At 34.8% G+C, this 22,717-nt stretch overlaps 1 protein-coding gene across 1 annotated transcript in view; it reads left to right on the forward strand.

Annotated features, from left to right (window-relative positions):
* Nucleotides 1-22,717, forward strand: part of LOC309843468 (uncharacterized protein) — a gene marked incomplete at its 5' end in the record, with an annotated part of 44,836 nt that overhangs the window by 21,614 nt on the left and 505 nt on the right. The window contains one exon of the mRNA XM_082688982.1: nt 6,752-6,886. Within this exon, the coding sequence (XP_082545108.1) occupies nt 6,752-6,770 (19 nt within the window). The 3' untranslated portion in view covers nt 6,771-6,886. The remainder of the gene's footprint in view (nt 1-6,751; nt 6,887-22,717) is intronic.

Raw genomic sequence — 22,717 nt, forward strand, 5'->3', positions numbered from 1 at the left:
GATTAGAAAAGTGGTCTGGAAACAACTCTGGTTGGAAGCAAAAGTGGTTGGAAGAGAGGTGCCTGGGTGACTCAGTTGGGTAAGTGGCTGCCTGCCTTTGGCTCAGGTCATGATCCCAGGGTCCTGGGATCAAGCCCCACATCAGGCTCCCTGCTCAGCAGAGAGCCTGCTTCTCTCTTTTCAGTCTGCCTGCTGCTCTGCCTGTTTGTGCACTATCTCCCTGTCAAATAAAATAAAAAGTGGTTGGAAGAACTGTCCTTCCAACTCCTTTCTCTAGATTCTTTGCAGGTATAAGGAAAGGACCTTATTTTAGCAATTCTATTTTATCTGCTTTAGTTAGGTATTTATTTCTCTGACCTTATATTTGTTTCTCCAGTACCTGACCTATTTAGATACTTAATAATGTTTGCTCAGTAAATGCTAGATGAATGTGAAATTGTTCCAGTGTGCTGGAGTTCTAGAACAAAGAGCATTGCTTAGACACTTTCAGAAAATGATTTGAGGGTGCCTGTGTGGCTCAGTTGTTAAGCGTCTGCCTTTAGCTCCAGTCATGATCTCAGGGTCCTGGGATGGAGGCCCACATCCAGCTCCCTGCTTGGCGGTGGAAGGCCTGCTTCTTCCTCTCCCATTCCCCCTGCTTGTGTTCCTCTCTCTCTCTCTCTGTCAAATAAATAAATAAATAAACCTTTAAAAAACTGATTTGAAAACAGGAACTGTTACTTTTACACAATTACCCCAATTTAATTAGGTATGTTTGTATTTGTAAGGGCAATACCAGAAGTAAATTATGTAACTTTACATAAATCAATGGATGGTAGCTTCTTAATGGGTTATTAAGGGTAGTTAAAATATTTGGGGAACTGTTCTTGATTTTTAAAGGTTGACAAGAGGACATTGCAAAATTGATATATGTCTTTCAGATCTTTAGACAATTATTAAAATTGTAATCTCTGGCAATACGTTACTGTGTTGTTTTTGTTATTGGAACATTAAACTCTTGGAGAAAGGAATTGTAGCAAATTGATTAACTTTGCACAAGGCAGGTAGAGTCTTCACTTATTTAAGGTAAAAATTTTTGATCCTCGCTAAATGAGCAGGAGAAGTATGAAAGCAAAAGATTCCATTATGACTTTGTAAACAAACAAAACACAATTGGGGGCAAAAACTTTAATGAAACAAAATGGGGAGAAAGTAGGAAAAGGGAAATACAGCTTTTATTTTAAATACATGTTTTAGGATTTAGGTAAATTTGAAAAATGTCTAGGGTTAATTTTAGTAGATCCAGAATTGGCAACTAATGGCAGAAACTACTGTAAGTACTTTTCTGACCTTCTCTCCTTCAGTACTAAAATCTTCCTGGGTGAGTAATTACTCCCTTTCTGAAGATGAGAATGCTAAGGGTCAGAAAAGGAAAGTAACTTGTTCAAAGGTTGTAAGTCCTAATTTTTTTTTAAATTTGCATTGTTTTATATACAGGTCTTTCAGTTATATTTCAGCAAGTTTTAACAAATGTATTCACCTGTGTAACAACAGCCCAGTCAAGATATAGGTCATTTTCATTACTCTAGAAAGTTCCTTTGAATATTACACAATTCCCAAGAGATATTTGGACATCAGTCTTATCTTTTTCCCTCTATGCCTCCGCATTACTTGCATTAAAAGAGAACTGAAACTGTTAGAAATAGTGATGTGAAAGCAACAGAGTTAATAGTTGATGTAATATTTATTGGAGATCCAAGTGATAAAGGTTGAAAAAACAAAAATAAAACCTGAAAATACACATTTAGGGAAGTTTCACTCTGCTCTTCTTAATAGTTCATGAGATTATTACTGTTTTGTAAACTACTACTATCTTTGAGTTTCATATTGATATTCATACACATTAAACTAATTTATTGAGTGCTTTCTATGTACCAGACACTATCCTAGATGTTTTATATACATTCCCACTCAACACAGTCATTTGAGGTAATTACCATTTATTATTTCATTTGTTGAGATATTACCATTTATTATTTTTATTCTTACTACTGTTATACAAACAAGAAAACTGAGGCTGAGAGCCCTCACACAGTTTTATGATTTGAACTTAAGTCTAATATCAGAAACCAAATTTTTAACCCTGATGGTAGTCCCTGGATCATTCTGTAGTACTAAATTATATTTGGTACTTTGCTTTTTAGGAGGCAATAAATTATACACTGCCTAGGAAATATATAATACTTTTCAAGTAACTAACTTAAGATCTAGTCAGTATGTCTTTGCTTACTATCTGCTGCCTTGTATATGAAGCAATGGTTACATAAATGCGAAAGTATAGTACTTAACACATTTGATTAATTAGAAAAATTGTATTATCAATGAAAACTCTTAGATATAATTTTTGACTAATAGGGGTTTTTTGTTGTTTCTTCACTATATGACCTTAGAGCACATTGCATCTGTGTTTCAGTTTCCCTAACTATAAAATAGAAGTAAGTATTTCAGAGGGTTGTTTATTTAGATGGTCCCATGAGATAATACATGTAAGAGTAAAGTTCTAAAGTGTGAAATAAAATCTTACAGATAATTGTACTAATAACTACAATAAATTTGATTAATTATTTGAGAGAGAGAGAGAGTGCAAGCACAAGAAGGGGGAGAACCAGAAGGAGAGGGAGAAGCAGGCTTCCCACTGAGCCAGGGAACTTGACATGGGGCACCATTCCAGCACCCTGGGAAGATGACCTGAGCCAAGGGCAGACGCTTAACCCACTGAGCCACCTACACACCCCTAAATTTGATTAATTTTGTGCAAGGGCATTGGTTATAAAAGTACTTGAGTGGCTAGGGAATAATTCATTTTACTGAAAAAAATCATATGGGGTTATAGATTGGTTAGTAAAAGTTTTACGAAAGAGGTGGCACTTAAGATGGGCAGATTAAAAGGTATTGGTGCTTAAGGGTTAAGACTAAATTATCATTTGTTAATTAAGATAATTTACTACTCTGAGTTGGGTAAAAGAGTGGTATGGTACTATAACTAACAAATTCATGCTTGGAATAAATAAATTAACTTTAAATTTTTAAAATTGTATCAGAAGTTTATAACATTGTATATAGTGCCATGCTGTCACACGTTTTAAATAAATTATGCATTGGTAATTTCTGATTAAGTGTCTTGTTAGGACCTTTAAGCCATTGCTAAAATTTTCAAAATTTAGGCTAATATCTAGGTAAAACTTGCTTTTAGAGACTGTAATGAACTCAGAGTTACTGCTTTGGTATTAAGAGTATCTGGATGATCTTGTTCCCTTAATCATGTTTGTGCTGCCCAAAAATATTACGGGGGCACCTGGGTGGCTCAGTTGGTTAAGCGTCTGACTTTCGATCTCGGCTCAGGTCTTGATCTCAGGATCATGATGGGTTCAAGCTCTGTGTTGGGCTCCACACCCCTACTTTTAAAAAGAAAAGAAAAAAAAAGACATACACACATTTGGGTAACAACATTTAGTTTTAGTTTTCTGAAATTTTTACCAAAAAAGACATGATTAAGTTTTTACTTTGTTCTCTTAAGCACATTTGAAATTACAGATTTTCCCTGGGAGACCTATAAGATCTAGTTCAAATGATGAGGTCAGGGGCTATCTCTCATCCTTCCTTGTTTCCACAGGCTCTAAGTGTACGTTCTCCAGTGGATTAGTACATAAGAGAATGACTAAAGGAAGGAAGGAATGATTTAAAAAAAAAAAAAAGATATCTTGTAATTTGGCCATATTGAATGAATAGTCTCCTGACTGCTGGTCTCACCCCTTTTTAGTTTACCACAGTTTATATATTACTACAATTTAAAATCTTACCTTATGAGGTTATTAACCGTACTTTAAAAAACTATCATGTTAACTGAAGCTGATTTTTGAAAACCCCAGTACCATCTTTATGAGATTTCTGGAAATAATCTCCTTTTAAAAAGTGAAATATTTATTTGTAGATAGACTTCTGTTTTTCTTATTGTGCCTTGTATATGATGTATCACTTAAGTAATAAGAAAACAATTGAACTTGCAGCAACTAACAGGAAGTATAATTGTAGTTGTTTGCAAATGGTGATTTTTTAAAAGTGGCTTCCAAAGAGCCAGAGTGTCCTTATTATTTTATGCTGTAGGAAAAGCAATCAGGTTCTGAAATGATCTATAGTTGATTTTTTTTTTTAAAGACATACATTGCAGTTTGAGGAAGTTAATGTGATACCAAGTAAGTCTTAGTCTTAGTGTAGGGTATGAGACTTAATGATTCATGCCTCAAATTCTTTGTGTAGCTAAAAGCTCAGTGCTGTGCAAAAGGGCATGTGGCCTAAAATCTAAAATGGCTGGGAATAGAATCCAAATCTCTCAACACCCACCCACGCATCCATTTTTACTATTCTTAAGGAAAATGACATATCTATCTCTAGAAATGCTGTTAAATGACTTCTTACTTTTAGTCTTTTCTTTGAAATTACAATAAAGAAACAGAAATGGAGTGATTTTGGTGGAGTTGCAGTGTATGTATACCCAGGGGTTGTGTAGTTTGTTCTTGGTTTATGTTTTAAGGGAGAACTTTGGTGTTGAATGACAAGGCAACAGTAAGCAGAAGCTTTAAATCTCTGTAGAAACCTTCACCAGCATGTATTAATGGCTTTTAGGATTTACCAAATAGAAAAAGAGTTGGCATTAAATGTCTATAAGTATTTTGCCTATCCTTGTAAAGTTTCTGTGAATGTCTTCAATTAAAATTACCTGCTTACTTTCAGTGTCTGATGTTGAGGATTTCAAAAGAGATTCCATAACATTGGAATAAGACCCTGGTACAAAAAAATTGAAAGCTAGTCCAACTCCACAGGATAATGCTTAGGTAAAATGGAAGATTCAATCAGAGCTGTAAGGACACATGGATGGTTGGGCAGTGATGATGAGATTCTTGTGTTTACGGTATTAAAAGCTTTCTGGTCTAACCCTCAGACTAGATCAGTGGTTCTCAGGGTGAGATCCCTAGATCAGCAGCATCAACACCAACTGAGATCTTTGTTGGAAATGCACATTCTCGGGCCCAGTTCAGGCATACTAAATCATTAACTCTGGGTATAACGAGCCTTCCAGGTGATTCTAATGCACATTTAAATTTGAGAATCACGGGGCACCTGGTTGGCTCAGTGGGTTAAAGCCTCTGCCTTCGGCTCAGGTCATGATCCCAGGGTCCTGGGATCAAGCCCCACATCGGGCTCTCTGCTCAGCAGAGAGTCTGCTTCTCCCTCTCTCTGCCTGTTGCTCTGCCTACTTGTGATCTCTGTCAAATAAATAAATAAAATATTAAAAAAAAAAATTTGAGAATCACTGCCCTAGAGAACTATAACCTGAAAGTACCATTTGTCATCCCTTAGAGACTGAGACTATTAAAGTGGACCATATAAAATATTCTGCTTTTGACTTATAAGAAGTTCAAAGTGTAAGACCCATTGTTTTACTTAGGTCTCTCAATAGTCAAAATAGGAAAGAATTAAGAGCCTAGGTAAGTAGACTATAAAGTAAGCAGAGGTATTGGCTCAACCCCATTTGTTTTTTTTTTTCTTTTTTAAGACTAAGGCCCTGTGTAATTTCATCAGCCGCAGCCATGGCTCCTGGGTGCTGGTGTACATCTCCTACTCCCTGCAGTTCTTTTGGTTTTCCCCTTATAGTCAGGAAGAATTGATCTTCCCATCCTTAGCCAATTTTTTTCTTGAGGGTTTTTCATCACCTCCTGTTCCTTACCTCTAAGATTCTTCTCAGTAGCACCTGTGTCTAGAAATACTGCCACTGAGTGAAATTATTATACTGAGTCATAGCTGTTTCTATTTGGAAGAAGAGACTTTCTCGCATGGTATGCACATTTTAGTGAACTTTAGATTTTTAAGCAATGGCAACTACAAGATGAGTTTTCTGTTTTCATGTACATATATTATAGCCATAATTAGCTATTCCATTAATCCTTAGACCTTGTAATTAATCCTCCTTCTTCTTTAAACACTAAGGCTTGCACTATAGAAATAGATAAAACACAAAAACCTTCAAAAGAGATCATAGTAGACCAAGTAGTAAAATGCACTAAATGAAAGGGGTGACGGAGGTGATAGAGTAGCAGGAGTGTTTAATGTGAGCTCACTATGGCAGTGAGTAAACAATTTCAGTTTTCTAAATAAGCATACTAAAAAATAGTAATAAAATAAATGGGCATACTGTGTTATATACCGCTCCCCCCTCCTGGCTAATAATACTTTTCAAAAATAGAAGTCCTAATTGTGTTGAGATTCATGTTACATGAGAATAAAAAAGAGGATAAGATAGGGCTTCCCTCTTTCCCCTCCCAGTTCAAACTTTTCACTATAAATGGTGCCTGCTTTTATTTCTGTTAGTGGTTTTTATTGATAATGTTATTTTTTATTTATTAGCTCTAGACAGTAGTACCTTCAGGAATGATAGTCTTGGTCCTCTCCTTATCCCCCCATCTCCCAATTATTCATTGTTAATTTTATATCTGCATTTTGTTTTGTAACTAAAATTCTTTTTTGCTTTACTTACAGATCAGTTCTAAAAACTTTAAACCTTGAAATATGTACAATGTGATTATATAACTTAATGTAGAACAAAGTAGAATGGTCTTACAGAGAACAAAATGTAATCGTATGTACATTAAAACTTTACAATTGAAAATTTTCCAAATTTCAAATTCTGGGGGATTCACCTTTAGTTTTTTTTCAATTTCCTCCTCTTCTTCTGAGACCTGTTCAGTTCAGTTGTTTCTTCAGTTCCATGTTTTTTTTCCCCTTGGATTTCTTTTTCATGTGGTTTAGAGCTGTGGTCTTCAAAATGAGGCATCCATCCACATTAAAGAGGGTACGTGGAATAATTTTGGGGGGTGTTGGAATATACTTGAAATTACGTGTTTCATCTGATGATTATTTTTTTAAAGGTTTTACTTATTTATTTGACAGACAGAGATCACAAGTAGGCAGAGAGGCAGGCAGAGAGAGAGAAGAGGAAGCAGGCTCCCCACTGAGCAGAGAGCCCCATGCGGGGCTAGATGCCAGGACCCCTGGGATCATGGCCTGAGCTGAAGGCAGAGGCTTTAACCCACTGAGCCACCCAGGCCCCCTGTCTGATTATTTTTTAATTTTTACTTTAATGTGCTTTAAACATACTATTATAATGGTATGCTAATTTATAAATATAAGATATTATAAAATATTTATAAATATTGAGAGCATATGTTCATATGATTTTTACTTATAAAGGTGTGTCATAAACAAAAACATCTGGATTTCTTTTGATTCAGAATACCTCATTGAGGAATTATCAGTATAGACTAGCACATTTTCCAAGTATTTGCTGTCTGAAAATATCCTGTATTTGGCTTGCATTTATGAATACATTTAAGTATAGAATTCTAAGTTTACATTTTTTCTCCTTATAAATCTTAAAAGCATTAGTTCTGTGTCTTAATAGCATTTAGATTTCAATGTGACTTGTTTCTTTGTGGATAACATGGTGAAATGGAACACTTTTACTAAGATGTGTCTATGTATAGATATATTTTTCACTAAGCATTTTGGTACTTAGTGAGCCCTGTCTATGAAGTTGTGTCTTTCTTCAGATCATGGTAATAGCTTCGTTTTTTTTTTTTTCTTTCTTTTTATATGTCCCTATTTTTTCCTGTTTTTATCCCCCTCAGGAAGCATCTATTAGCCATATTATATCTCTTCAACCTGACCTTTAGGTCTCTAGTTTTTCTTATTTCCAATATTCTTTGTGTTTTAGTCTGTCTCATCAAAAATAGTCTTCAACTTCCTGGCGATTTACAGACCTGTACCCCTGGGGATAAAAATATATGTTTATTTAAAAAATTTAAAAAAAAATAGTCTTCAAATTTATTTTACACTCATGCATCAGTTATGGCCATTTAAAAGAATTTTAAGAATTAATCTTCTCTGACTACTTTTTCAAAGCAGCTTATTTTTGTTTTATTCAGGTGTACTTTATGAGAAATTTCTTTGAGTATGCCATTCTGCCCCCTGTATGGTCTCCATTTCTATCAGTTGTATGTTTTCATTTTTGGATCTTTTCCCAAATGTCTGTAATCCTTGGTTTTTCATTAATATTTTGGGATGAAGAGCTAGGTTATTAAATAACGGTGTCTGGCTGGCATGGTTTTCCCTAAGGTTGCATAGGTCTCCTCCCCATCAGCCTTATTCCCTGAATGGGAAGGCTGTGCATGAATTCAGTGTAAGGGGACATAGTGTTAAAACATTATCTACTTCTCTGTAGATTGTGTCAGTAGGTTGGGGACTACCCCCTTCCCCATTCCCACACATTTCAAAATAAAGAGGACTTTATTTCATGTAGTAGAGTATTTAATTTCTGTTAGAAATTATCTCTTCTTGTCCCATTCCTAATGTCTTTTATTATATTCAGAGTTTGTCCAGTCTGTGTCCTGTTTGTCTCTTAAGCACTGATAACTCTTATAACAGGTGGCCAATTTCCTTTAGGAAGCAGTTCTTTGACTTTGGCATGATGGTAAAAGTCACAGCAGCGAGCCTTGGGAAAGGGGAGGTCACAGCTGTCTCAGCTAGCCCAAATACTGTTTCTAAAATAATTAACCTTATTATTGCCTTGGCCTTTTCCTGCTTTTTGTATTTGGTGAAAGGTTGGTTCTTCTTTGGGCCTCTTTGAAAGAACTGTGGATACTTCTTCTATCTTGGATTGTGATATTTCTCCCTTAATTTTTCCATAATTTTCCCATATGATTGATATCTTTGCTAATTTATTCCCATTTATGGGCCTTGAATTTTTCAGAATTTCTGATCCACCATTATTACCCTTATTTTCCAATCCTACTAATGTCTTTATTCTTTTGTGAAAACTTGTCATCTCATTGATAATGGTGGAAAGTAAGAGACAGATAAATGTGCTCAGTTCTCTGCCTATAGCTATGTTTTGTTTTTGAAGTTCCATCTTAAGTGCAGAATTTGATCTAGGTATTTAGAAATTAGAAAATTGATAGAAGGCTCTATATCTTTCACATGAGTTTGGAAGAGGGTATGAATCTCCTTTGTTCTGTTTTTGTTTTTGTTTTTTTAAGTACTTATATTTATTTTTGCAAGAGAAAGAGAATGAGCGGAGGAGCGAGGTGGGCAGATAGAGAAGCAGGCTCTCTGATGAGGAGGGAACCTGATGTGGAACTCGATTCCAAGACCCTGGGAACATGACCTGAGCCGAAGGCAGATGCTTAACCCACTGAGCCAGCCAGGTGCCCAATGTTCTGGGTTTTTTAAACCAGGCTTAAAATTACTTAAAAAAACATAACTTACCAAAACTGACACACAATATGAAAGGGAAAATCATAAATAGTCCTATTTTGATTAAAATTGAATTCATTATTACAAACACCCCCACAATGAAAACTTACACAGATGGCTTCACTTTATAAGCTCTTCTGCAGAATAGGAGACAGAAACAAACTTCACAGTATGTTTGATGAAACCAATGTTAACTTTTATACCAAAACCAGTCAAGCACTATCATAAGAAAGGAAGGTAAGGAAAATCTCTCATCAGCACCATATGTAAGAACCCTAAATAAACTAACAGCAAATCAAACCTAGGCCTGCATAAAAAGTATTACAATTTCATGACCAATGGGATTTTATTTGAGGAATGCAAGGGCAAATAATATTAAAATCTATTAATGTAATAATAGATTCTATTAACAAAGAAAAATAGATCACCTTGATACATCCAGAAAAAGCTGTTGATGGAATTAAGTGCCCTTTCAGAACAAAAAAATCTTTACAACTAGGAATAAAAAAAAAAAAAAAAAACTTCCTTAATTTTACAAGTGTCTTAAAATATACACCAACACCCCTACAATTTGAGATGAGATAAGGGGCCATTATCAGTGTTTTCATTCAATACTGTACTGGAATTCTAGCCTTAAGGCAAGAAAAATAAAAGGTATAAGAATTGAAAAAGAAAAGAAAAGAGTCAGCACTCATAGATAACATGATTGTATACAAAATAATGAAATTAACAAGCAGTTTTTTTCATGCTGTTGCACACAAGGTGAACAGACAAAAATTCATTTTATTCCTATAAGTTAGCAACAAATAACCAGAAAATAAAAATCTTAAAAAGATGCCATTTATAGCACAATTTAAAAACCAACTTCTAGAAATAAATCTAGTTAAGGATGTCACAATTTCTACACAGAAAACTACAAAATGCTGTAAGAGAGCAAAGTTAAGGGTCATACTCTGAATGATCACAATGACCTGAAATTTGTTTGCAAGGCTTTCTTTATCATGCAAGAATATGATTAGTTTTGGTAAATGTATTCTGTGTAGTTGAGATGACTTTATTCTTTTGCTGTTGGGTGTTGTGTTCTGTCTCTGTATATGTATGTATATATGTCATTAAGGTTGTTCTTTCGCTTGTTGAGGAAATTAGTCTCCTGCTATAATTTTTAGAAGCAGTCCTATTATATGCAGACATATTTAGAATTATGTTCTTGTGTGGCTCAATGAGTTGAGTGTTCAACTCTTGGTTTTCAGTTTAGGTTTTGATTTCAGGGTGTTAAGATTGACCTGGATAGGTTCTGAGCTTAGGGCAGAGTCTACTTGAAATTCTTTCTCTCTTTTTCACTTCCTCTTTACCTCTCCCCCATGCACGTGCATGCTCTCTCTCTCTCAAATAAATCTTAAAAAAAAGAAAAAATTATGTTCATGTAATTGTCCTTTTTCTCTTTTTATTACTTTTTTTTTTTTAATTTATTTGACAGAGAGAGATCACAACTAGGCAGAGAGGCAGGCAGAGAGAGGGGGAAAGCAGGCTCCCCACTAAGCAGGGAGCCCGATGCGGGGCTCGATCCCAGGACCCCGGGACCATGACCTGACCTGAAGGCAAAGGCTTAACCCACTGAGCCACCCAGGTGCCCCTACTTTTCTTTTTATCTTTCCTAATGTTTCTTGCTTTAAAGTCTGTTCTGTCTGATCCTAGTGTAGCTATACCTGCTTTGTTTTGGATAGGATTTGCAAAAAAGTATACATTTTCCCATCCTTTTAATTAAAAACTTTCTTACCCTCATATTTTGTCTTCTGCAAACAACAAACAGTGGCAATTTATTCTTTCCTCACATAGTTTCCTATCATGTTAACACCATATTAAGTTTCATGTTAAACAGCAATTAAATGTAAATGCTTTGTTATTATTGAATACAACAACAACATTAAATTTAAAAAAAAAGAAATTACCGTTTGTATAACATACGGTTAACTAACTGTAGACTTGAATCAGATTTTTGCCAGTATTCCCACTACTGCCTTTTTACCATTCCAAGATCTGACATTGTACTTAGTATATTTAATCCAGTCTGATAATTGGCATAGTTAACATACTTATATGTAAATGTAATATATTTACATTATATATTTAGTATATATATAAATGTAGTTATTTATATTATCTATCATCTTGCTATTTCACTTTTGTATTTTTTTCCTTTTTTGTTGTTTATCACATATTTTTTAAAGATTTACTTATTTTGGGGGAGAGAGAGAATGAGCATACATGCACACGAGTTGGAGGGGCAGAAGAAAAGGGAGAGAAAAGACTCCATGCTGAGCACAGAACCTGACCAGGGTGGGCAGGACTTGACTCAGGGCTTGATCTCACAACCCTGAGATTACAACCTGAGCCGAAACCAAGTCTGAAACTTAACCCACTGCACCACCCAGGCCCCCTTGTTTATCATATTTATAGTTAAGCTATCTCACTTCTCTTTTAGTGGTTACCCTAATGATTATAGTATGCTTCATTTACTTATTACAGCTAATATCAGTACTTAAACTTACCATTTCTCCAAGAATGTTAGAACCTTAGAACACTTTTTATTCCATTTATCCTGATGTCTTTTACATTCTGGAATTTGGGGATCCCCTGTCCTGATTGCTTGAGCAGCTCTAGATAGATGCCTATAAACAGATTTTATTTTTTATGTCAAGTTTTCTACTTAACAGCAGAATTTAAGTTGCCTTTTTATATACATTAATTACTTGTTTTGGTTATTATTCATCCTTACCACCATTTACCCTCATATGTCACTTGTGAAGTTTAAATTATTATATGTGTATTCTGGTATTCAGTTTGTGCAAAGTGTAAGCATGCACATACCCATCCACATTTTACAAATGAAGGAATCTAAAGAAATTTTAAAATTCCTTTAATACAGAAAGGAAAGGACCGGTGGGTATAAGATTCAAGAATCCATGACAAAACCGTGATCCAAGCTGGTCTCAGCATAGAACACTTGCTATTAAAATCTGTGCTGTAGTTTGTGGTCTTCCTGTCATTTATTTGCTTCTTCCAGAATCCAGCTCAGGGACTATCTTCAGGATATCCTTCTTGTCCTGAAAGTGTTCATTATTACGGTGTACATTCCTCTGTCACATTATCATAGCAGAAGTATGCTACCGTGTATCTGTTTCTCCTACAATATTACGGTCTTCTCCAGAGTAGAGACTGTATGTTACTTCTTTGCAGTTAAAGGTACATTAGAGTGCATGATACATATCTAAGCATATAGTAAATACTTACTGTTCTGTCATGAAGTCATTGTATGCTTAATTCAAGAGATTTAAGAAATATATGATACATGTATTATTATCATTTTTATAAATATTTATTAGTCTAGTTATTCTTATTTCTGTGATAAGTCTTAGCAAAACTATTTGAACATGATATATTAAGTTACATATTAACTGATCTCCTTTATTTTGTAATCATAGTCATCATGTATATAAAATTGCTTGGGCAATTTCAGACTATTTTCAGTTATAACTTCATGATGCAGTTCAGAAAACTTTAAGCATAAATATGTTAGTATTTCACAGTTGAAGAATGATTTACAGTTTTTAGTTGAAAAATTAATAAAAATGCTTCCTAAATGTGAGTATATCATTGTTTTCAGTAAATTTGAGAAGTTTTTAGTCATTTCTTCAAATATTTTTTCTCCTTTTTGTCTCATATTTCCTTTTGATGTCAATGTGCTTAATAATGTCCTAGATTTCTCTGTCTCTATTCCTCTTTCTTTCTTCATTCTTTTATCTCTAGATTGTATAGTCTCTATTGATTACTCAGTGAGTGTAATAATTTTTCTCCAAGTATGTATCTGCTTTATATGAACATAGCCCTTTATGTGAAATTTTAATTTTAGTTATATATAGTATTTTTCAACTCCAGAATTTCCTTTTTGTGTGTATATAACTTGAGACTCTTTATTGATGTTCTTTACTATCAGTTTCCTTTTGTTCTTTGGGCATATTTATAGTAGCTACTTTGAAGATTTTGTCTGTTAAATTCAACATCATCTTGGAACCATAGTTTCATCTCCTTTTTTATCCTGTTATGTGAGCCATGCTTTCTTATTTCTTAGCATGTCTCAAAATTTTTGTTGAAAACTAGACTTTTTATACAATGTATAAATTCTTGGAGCTGGTTTTTCCTTTCTAGTGCCTGTTACTGTATCTCACTTGTTTGTTTATTTGATGACTGGCTGGGTTAATTTAACAGAGTCTACATTCCTCTTCTTCTATCCCCACATTCCCTTACACACACACACACACCACCACCACCTCCTTCCTTCAGATGTTTCTCCTAAAGGGGCACAACCTTGAGTGTTCCTACAGTTACTCTGGGATGACAGTAGTTTGAGCAGGGCTCTTTTAGACTATATCATCGTGACTACATGTAACTTTTAAGGTCTCTTAATACAGTGCTAATTACAATCTTGTTTTCAACAGTGCCTCTGGCTTTAATTGCTCTACAGATTAAACTAATCAAATTTGAGTTCCTTTGGAGGGATAGTTTCTTAAATCAGTGCTTGAAGCTTGTTCTGACTCCAGGTAGGTTACTTCTTTTATCTCTCTTTTTTGTTCAGTCTGGCAAACCAGCCAACCAACCAACCTATGGTTTAGTCTTTATGTCCAGTGATTTCTCCAGACTCCTCTCAGTTGCCTTTCCACCAGGGCCTCCACTGTTTTTCATAGCACGTTTGTCCATTTGCTTGCAAATGAAGTATTTCTTAGAGAAGACATTTGAATCTGTATGTTTTATGGCTCTCTTCATCTCACAGGCAGTATCTCCAGATCAGGTCTCAAGTATACAGTGGGGACAATGATGTATTTCTCTTCCAGTTATATCTCTGCTGTAGGATCTGAGCTGTTTGTGTAATGAAGGGAATAGTATACACATGTCTACTTGGGTTGGGTCTCCCAGTGTGGAATTCTCACCTTAGAAGCTGGAATAATAGCAGTCAGTGCCCCAGCAGCTTTATGGGAAAGTTAAAGCCTACATCCCATCACTGTAGGTTGTATGGAAAAAGAGAGCCTTCCCTCCCCCCATATACTTGGTGGCACTTACCTAGTACTTTACCTTCAGCAATAGGTACCTGGAGGCAGGATGAGAAATGTTGATATCCTGACCTTCCCAATAAGATAGACTCCTGAGCCACAGGGGAAAGAGGGAGCCCTGTTCTCGGCTGTACCAGTCTAGAGTGGAGTTGACACCTTCTGAGCTAGGGCAAAGGGACCAGGGGAGTCCTGGTACTAACATCATAGATTCTCACTTGTCTTAAAATCCCTTGTAGATTTTCTTGAGTAAATCTTTCCTCATTTGCCCTCTGTCCCCAGGACCATTTCCAGGAACTACAATAAATGGTTGTAGTTTTGTAATTTTCAGTGGAGAGCAGATCTGTGGAGTTATCAAGCTGTCATGCTTCGAAGTTTTTTGTTTTTGTTTTGGGGTCTGCTTGTTTGTTTGTTTGTTTTTGATTAATAATTCAGTGTCTTTACTGATTATAGGACTGTTCCAGTTTTCTGTTTTTGAGTCAGTCTTCATTTGTATTTTGTTTTTTTAAGGAATGTGTCTATTTCCTCTAGGTTATCTAATCTCTTGGTGTACAAGTGATTAATATTATTCTCTTATGCATTTCATCTCTGTCAGGTTGGTAATGATGTCCTCACTTTTGTTTCTGATTTTAGTCATTTCAGTCTTCTTTTTTGTCTTGGTCAGGTCTAGCTAAAGGTTTGTCAGTTTTGTAGATTTTTTTCAAAGAACCAACTTTTGTTTTACTCCTTTTGTTGTTTTTCTATTCTCTATTTCATTTTTCTTCCCTCTAATTTTTGATATTTCCTCCATTCTGTAAGCTTTCAGCTTAGTGTTTTCTTCTATTTCTGTTAGGACATTACTTAGGCAGGCTATTTAGAACTCTACTTTCATCTTCACTTTCTATATGGTACTCAAAGGTGAGCCAGAGTTAATAGCTTATGGTGTTCTCTCATATTTGGCAAGCATGTGTTTGTTCCCAGATATGCACGTGGTCTTCTAGTTCCCTCTGTTTACTCAGGATCTTTTCTTTGTTTGTTTGCTTGTTTCTTTCTTCGGACTGATTTTAGAAAGAGAGAGAGAGAGCGAGCATGAGCAGAAGGGACAGAGGGAAATGGAGAGGAATCTCAAACAGATTCCACACTAAGCATGGAGTCAAATGTGGGTTTCATTCTCACAACCATCAAATCACAATCTGAGGCAAAACCAAGAGTCAGGATGCTTAACAGGCTGGGCCACCCAGGTGCCCCATGTGGGAACTTTTCAAAGCCCTTTGCCCCCCACATAGCTTCTTTAATTTTTTTCTTCCCAGACTTTCCTGTCTGGGTATTGCTTATTAACTCTTACCCCGTGTTCCAGGCAGCTGCAGCTAGGTAATACATTGGGCTTTAAATGCTTTGACAAAGGCTGCCACCCAGAATACTGCTTCTACCCTGTGGAAGCTCCAACGCATGTGAAACAAAGGCAGGCTCTTGAGCTGATCCTTTAAGGAGTTACAGACCTAGAGAAAGCACATAACCACAGTTCTTTTGGAATAAGTCTGTATAGCTCCCTCTGGTATCAGCAACCTGCACCAGAAATGTGGGCTCATGTCTTCATGGCTGCTGCTTAACTGAGGAAGGGACCATGGTAAGTACATATGTAAACGTACTTCCTGAAATTTTAGCAGTTGCATTCTTCATCAGGCATTTTCCTGATGTAAGTTTTCATTTGATTTCAGAGTTCCAAAACATTTTTCCCAGCTTATTCATTGCATTTTTGAAGGGATGGAGTTTTGGAGTTCACCACTTTGCTATTTTTGATGACATCTATGTTCATATACTTTATTATGTTATCTGTGAGCTTCTCTCTATATAGTTCAGAGATTCATAAGTGGGTAATAAGAATGTGAAGAAATTTCATCACTGTGAGGACAAATTCAGGATATAGATAACTTCTTGTGGGGGGAGAGGAGATTTGGTGGTGGGAGGGCACACAAGGATAGTGGGAGGAAGATGGTTGATATTTTTTGAATATTTGAAGTTCTTTATAATTTATGGAGTTATGTGTATGTCTATGACATATACATTTGAACACTAATTTGGCACTCAGACATTTTGTTAAGGTAGAAAATTACATGTGTTTATTTCAATAACAAGAGACTTGTTTTCCTTTAGTACATAAAACTAGGCAACACTACTTAAAATTTTTAAAAGCCTATGTAGAATATGGAAGAAACTTTTACTTATTTGTTAATATCTGTTGATTGATTATCTTGTATTATTCTCTAGATCTTATTTCTAGTTTTGTGCTCTCTGCAAGCTCTTCTGTGAGAACAAGATTAGGAAGTCCTGAATGTCCTGGACATAGTTGATAGTTGATAGTCTACTGTGCTTTTTTTTTGGAAGAGAAAAAAAAATAGAATACTGGAAACAGCACTGAAATAGACTTTGGGAGTTCTTTTCCTTTCTTCTAATATTTACCTAACAGTAAAGCTTGGACCATTTATTTCTGTACCCAGTCTCTCTCTTGGTCCTCCTCTGTAAAATGAGAGTTGGACCAGGGCTGTTTCAGCTCTGTAATATCAGAAGGGGCAGCTGATTCCATGGAAAGGGTATATATAGGCTGTGAAACCCATTAAATTTGTGTTCAGCCATTTTCTGGTTATCTGTAGTCTAAAGTAAGCTTTCTAACCTGCCTGATGATTTTCTCATGGTTAAGATGGGATTATTACCACACATCTCATAGATTTGTTGAAAGATAAAGAAGTATGTAATGTCTTGTAAGCGCTCAGCGGCATTCTCCATACTCCCATTCCATAACTGCATCATTTGCAAGAATAGTTGGAAAAGAAACAAAAATCTGTAGCCTTTTACTTAGTTGGCTTTATTTATGAACTATGTTGTGAGTTACACTTGAGGAGGTAATAGCTCTTGTAGAGGCATTAAAGAACTCTGTTCTTTATGCTTCTGGTTTTTTAAACTTACTTATGTATTTTATTAATGTTAAGTTAGTTGGTATCTTATGAAAATTTAAATATTAGGAAGATTAACATTAACATTTTCTTTGAACATCTCTCAATCTCTCCTCCTTAGAGAGTAATACATGCACACACACACATTACATGTTTTCTGTGTGTTCATATGGCATGCAAATAACTGTATTTTCTACTTTTAAAAATAATGACAAATTTATTTATTAATATAGAGAAAAATTAGAAAATCTTACCATCCAGATACAGCCTCTATTAATATTTAGGTGTATAACTTATCAGTGTTGATACTGCAGTGCCAAAGTATAACTCATTGATCTTTGTGCCAGTCTGGTTTTTTTCATGCACCTATACTTGTATTGACTCTGGGTGTTATTTATATAAGTAAAATCCTTTTAGGCCTACTCCTTATGTACATATGTATGTATATAAATATAAAATTATATATCAGTAAATATATTAATTAAAATTGTATATACCCATGCACAGCAGATTTGAATACTTTCCCTGACATTAAGAACATTTAATGCTCTTAATGGTTGCATAATCCTGCATGTATATCACAAAAGCATACTGTATTTATACTTAATTTGTTTTTTCCACAGTTGTAATACTTTTCTCAGGATAAATATGTAGGCTGAATCTGGTAAAGAGTTTCTTTAGATACTAATTGTAAAATTGTTTTACAGAAAAGGCTAACTGGGGGCGCCTGGGTGGCTCAGTCATTGAAACTGCTGCCTTTGGCTCAGGTCATGATCCTGGGGTCCTGGGATCAAGCCCTGCTTCTCCCCGTCCCTCTGCCCCTCTCCCTGCTTGTAGGCTCTCCTCACTTGTACTCTCTCTCTCATAAATAAAATCTTTAAAAAAGAAAAAAAAAGACTAAATGTCTGCCTCTCTGCAATTTTGTTGGCTGTACAGATATTAATGATTTAAAATAACCTTTGACCATAGTATAGGTAAAAAATTGAATGTGTTCTTTTTGTATGCATTGATTACAAAGGAGGTTAAATTTTTTCATGTGACTTGCTTTTATATCTAGCTATTTTTCTGAATGTTTTTTGAAATCATTCTGAGTTGCCAGAAATTATATAAATTCTGCTCAGGGCCATCAAATAATGCCATAGGTGTTCTCATATTTAAAATAAAATTTGTATCTTTTTTATTAGAATTATTTCCTTCTCTTTTGCCAGGAATTTCACCATTAAAAAAAAATGAGAAGGGTGATTATTAAAACAGCTGTATAATTTATATTCCCACTAGAAATGTATGAATCTTGTGGATTGTTGTTGCCAGTCTGATAGGTTAAAAAATAAATTCTTAATTTTCTTTTAAGTTGTATTTCTCCAATAATGAGTAAAGTTCTTTTCTGTGAATTATTTGTATTCTTTTTCTAATTTTCAGGAATTTCTTACATACTGGGGAAATTAACCCCTCGTGATGTAATACAGTGCAAATATTTTTCTTGGTTTGTGTTCTTGCAACTGTTCATAATGGTTTATCAGCTTGCTTTAGAGCAGCTGAAAGTATTAACTAGGACCCCTTTCACATATTTCTAACAGCTAACTCTGATAATCATTACTCTTTTTAGTACATTTATTAATTGAATTTGGTTAAGAGAAATAACCAATTCATATTTCTGCTCATATTTCCACTCCCAGCCCAGTAAACAACAGTGGCAGTTTTATCAGTCTGGGCCTAGCCAGGAAAACAGCAGTTTTGCCACCAGATCAGGTGGATTTGATTTGGGGCCAGAGGGTGGGGAACCTGTAGTTTAAATCAACTAAAGGTAACAGACTCAGTAGAAGGAAGGGGAACAGCCTGCAGTTTTGCTAAGTAACTAGAAAAAAAAAAAAAAAAAGTAATAAAAAGCCAGGAGGAACAACAGCAGCCACACAGTAAGTATGGTGGCAACAGATACTAGTGTTAATTCCAGGCAAGTTACTAAAAAGAAGACAATAATCCATAGAAAAACAAATCAGAATTCAGTTACTATAATATATTAATCATTGTCCAGCTTTCAGACAAAAATTATGAGATATGCAAAGAAACAGGAAACTATAACACACATTCAGGAAAGACAGTAGAAGCCAGACTTAAAACTACACATGATACAGTTCTATTTAAATGGAACATCTAGGTAAGGTATAACTATGGAAAGCAGATTAGTGGCTGCCTAAATGTGGGGGTACAAAGGACCTTTGGGGATCATAGGAGAATTATAATACTGTATTGCATTGATGAATGCACAACTGTATAAATTCACTAAAAATCATTCACCTATAATGAGTGAATTTTGTGATATGTAAATTATACCTTAATAAAGCTGTTAAATATGTAGGGGAACTAGTATCTTTAAAGTGACTGTTAGTGATCTTAACTTACTGTTGTGAGTGCTTGTCTTATGTTCTGCTTTCAGATAAAAGTAAATAACCATATGTGTTTTATAAAAGCAGTTGAAGGTGACAACTTGGAGGTATTTAAGACCAGTACCTAATTTTTATGCATAAGTGAGAAATTCTTGTTAAAGTGACAATGGGCAATGCTTTTAAATTACATATTCACTTTTCTTTGAGGCATACTATTTACCATCATTCATCGCTATTTTGGCTTTTTTTTTTTTTTTTTAAGATTTTATTTGACAGAGAGAGAGTGTTCACAAACAGGGGGAGCAGTAGAGGGAGAGGGACTCAGAGCTCTATCCCAGGATCCTGGGATCATGACCTGAACCAAAGGCAGATGCTTAACATGGCTGAGCCACCCATGTGCCCCTATTTTTGCTTGTTTTGTTAAGGAACATCCACTTTTTTTTCTAACCTCTCCTTTAATGCTGTTGTGATTTTTAAGTACTCCTGATAGAATAATCCCAGTGTTATTATTCTGATTCTCTTGCTGGATATTTTGGTGATTCTCACATTTTGCTGTGCTTCAGATACATCACGTGACAGGAACTCTTGTATGTGAGGAACTTGCACAGGTATAAGTACATTTGTGTGAATGTATTAATTTAGTTGTCATACTTTAAAGGAGAAATGACACAGTTTACTCATAAAGGGTTAATTTTAAAGCTGTTTCATTTGAAATATTTTCATCATTGCACGTATCACTTTAATGAAGTTGCATCCCCCATCACCCCCAAATTACTCTTTTATCTCAGTCTTTCCCATCTGAGTACGGCATTGCCATCCTCCCCGTTCCACCAGTCCCAAGCTAGAACCTCTCTTTGATTTATCCTTCCTTTAGTTTTATTCCATCACAAATTCTGTTGATTTTTGTGTTTTTAATTTTTAACAATTTCTTTTTATTTTTAATACTTATTTCAGTTGATAGGACCACATTCCTCACCTCCACTGTTATGCTGTATTAGTCTGTTGTCATTGTCTCTTGCCATACAATTCTTAACACCTCTCCAATTTGTTTTCTTGCTTTTATTCAGTTTATTTCCTGAAAAGTTGTAATTCTGATCTTACTACTATCTAAATTACATTGTTAATCTGCTAAAAATCCATCAGTGACATGACTCCTTTCTTTTCCTTAAATTTTCTCAGATTCTTTCTTGCCCTAGGGCCTTGACAATGGCTGCTCTTTCTCCTCTTACACACACCTTTTCCTTGACTTGTCTTTGCTGTTTTTCTTACCTTTTAGTTCTCAACTCAAATATCAACTCTCAGAGCATAAGACATAACAGATTTTCCCCATATCTAGTTGAAGAATTTTCAGCCATTGCATAAAAATTACTTTCCTTCTTTCTCTTTTCCTTTAGTTTCATTTACTGTCGTTTATTGTCTTACTTAGTAATTCATTTAATTTATTTTTTCCATGTTTTCTGTTTTTGAATGAATTAGTTTTCAGTGGTTCAGTGAATTATAATTAATTTGTAAGGTTTTTTCCTTTAAACTAAACCTTAAATCATTTAAGTTAGTGAGTTTTTCCCCTCAAACCTGGCTTTTGATTTAAAGTAGCTATTTCTTGATCTAAGGGTCAGATGAATAGCACCCCTTCTTTTATAGATTTCTACTGATTTTGTGCCTTAAGAATAACTTCATAATTTTACTTAATATTTTATTCATTTGACTTATTTTGTCACAGTGCTCTAAGAACTTTTTTTTTTTGATATCTGTGAAGTTTTAAAACATAGATTTGTTTTACATGTTCAGAGGTATAAAAATGAAAACTTAACATCATGGTGGAAGTTTTTGTCTCTGTTCTTGCTCTTGAGTCACTTAGAACTCTATAGTAATTATCCTGTTACCCTCAGGCATTTCACAGTGAGGGGAAAAATAGGGCCATCTTGATTTTTGTTCCTTTAAAGGAACACATGTATACTTGTAATATTTTCTTTCTCATTTTGAATTTCACAGAAATATATCTCAGTGGTAGTTTTGTATTTTTATTGTTTATTTCTGGTGCAGATTTTAAATGTGCTTCTTCATTTGTACTTCTAAATTTTTTTATATCTTTTATAGGTCCTTTTGTTTCTGTGCATCTTTCCGATAGCTTTCTTCCATCTTTGTTTTCTTGTTTCATACCTCGGTTTCATTGTAGACACAGAACAAATATTTTCTTATGAATTTTGTATGATGTGCCTATGTTTGAATGTAATCTTCAAACACCCCCACCCACATACCTACAAACTAACTACACTTAGATCCTCTTGAGTTTCACTTTTCTTTTATAGACTTTACACGTTGCAAAGAATCATCCTTTAGTCACTAATATCCTGGCAAGATAATGCTGAATTAATTATGTTTCTAAATGAATGTAGTAAGACAGCAGCTGACTAGGAGGAAATTTTATGATAAGTACATATTATCTGGTAAGGGACACTCCGATTGGGACAAAATCTTCAACAGAGACCTGTTTATATGAGATAGACTTCTGTGGACTTCTGTAGACTTCTGTGGAAATCTATGTTATTCTTCACATAAATACTGCTTGTTAGTTTCTACTCTTGTATTTTGACCAAAACTTAGAAAGATGAGTGACTAATATTTGTAGTTTTCAGGACTGCTCTAACTTCGCAATCCTTTTGATATATCAGAAGATAAAGGTGAATCAGATATTAGTTGACGCTTGAATAACATGGGTTTGAATCATGCAGGTCAACTTATATGAAGATTTTTTTCAATAAATATTGTACAGTAAATGCATTTTCTTTATAATTTTCTTAATAACTTTTTTCTCTAGCTTTATTTTAAAGATACAGTATATAACATATGTAAAATATGTGTTACTCAACTGTTATGTTATCAGTAAGACTTCTGGTCAACAGTAGGCTATTAATAGTTAAGTTTCTGGGGAGGTAAAAGTGATATGTGCATTTTT

The sequence above is a fragment of the Mustela nivalis genome, assembly GCF_964662115.1.
Source record: "Mustela nivalis genome assembly, chromosome: 11".
NCBI lineage: Eukaryota > Metazoa > Chordata > Mammalia > Carnivora > Mustelidae > Mustela > Mustela nivalis.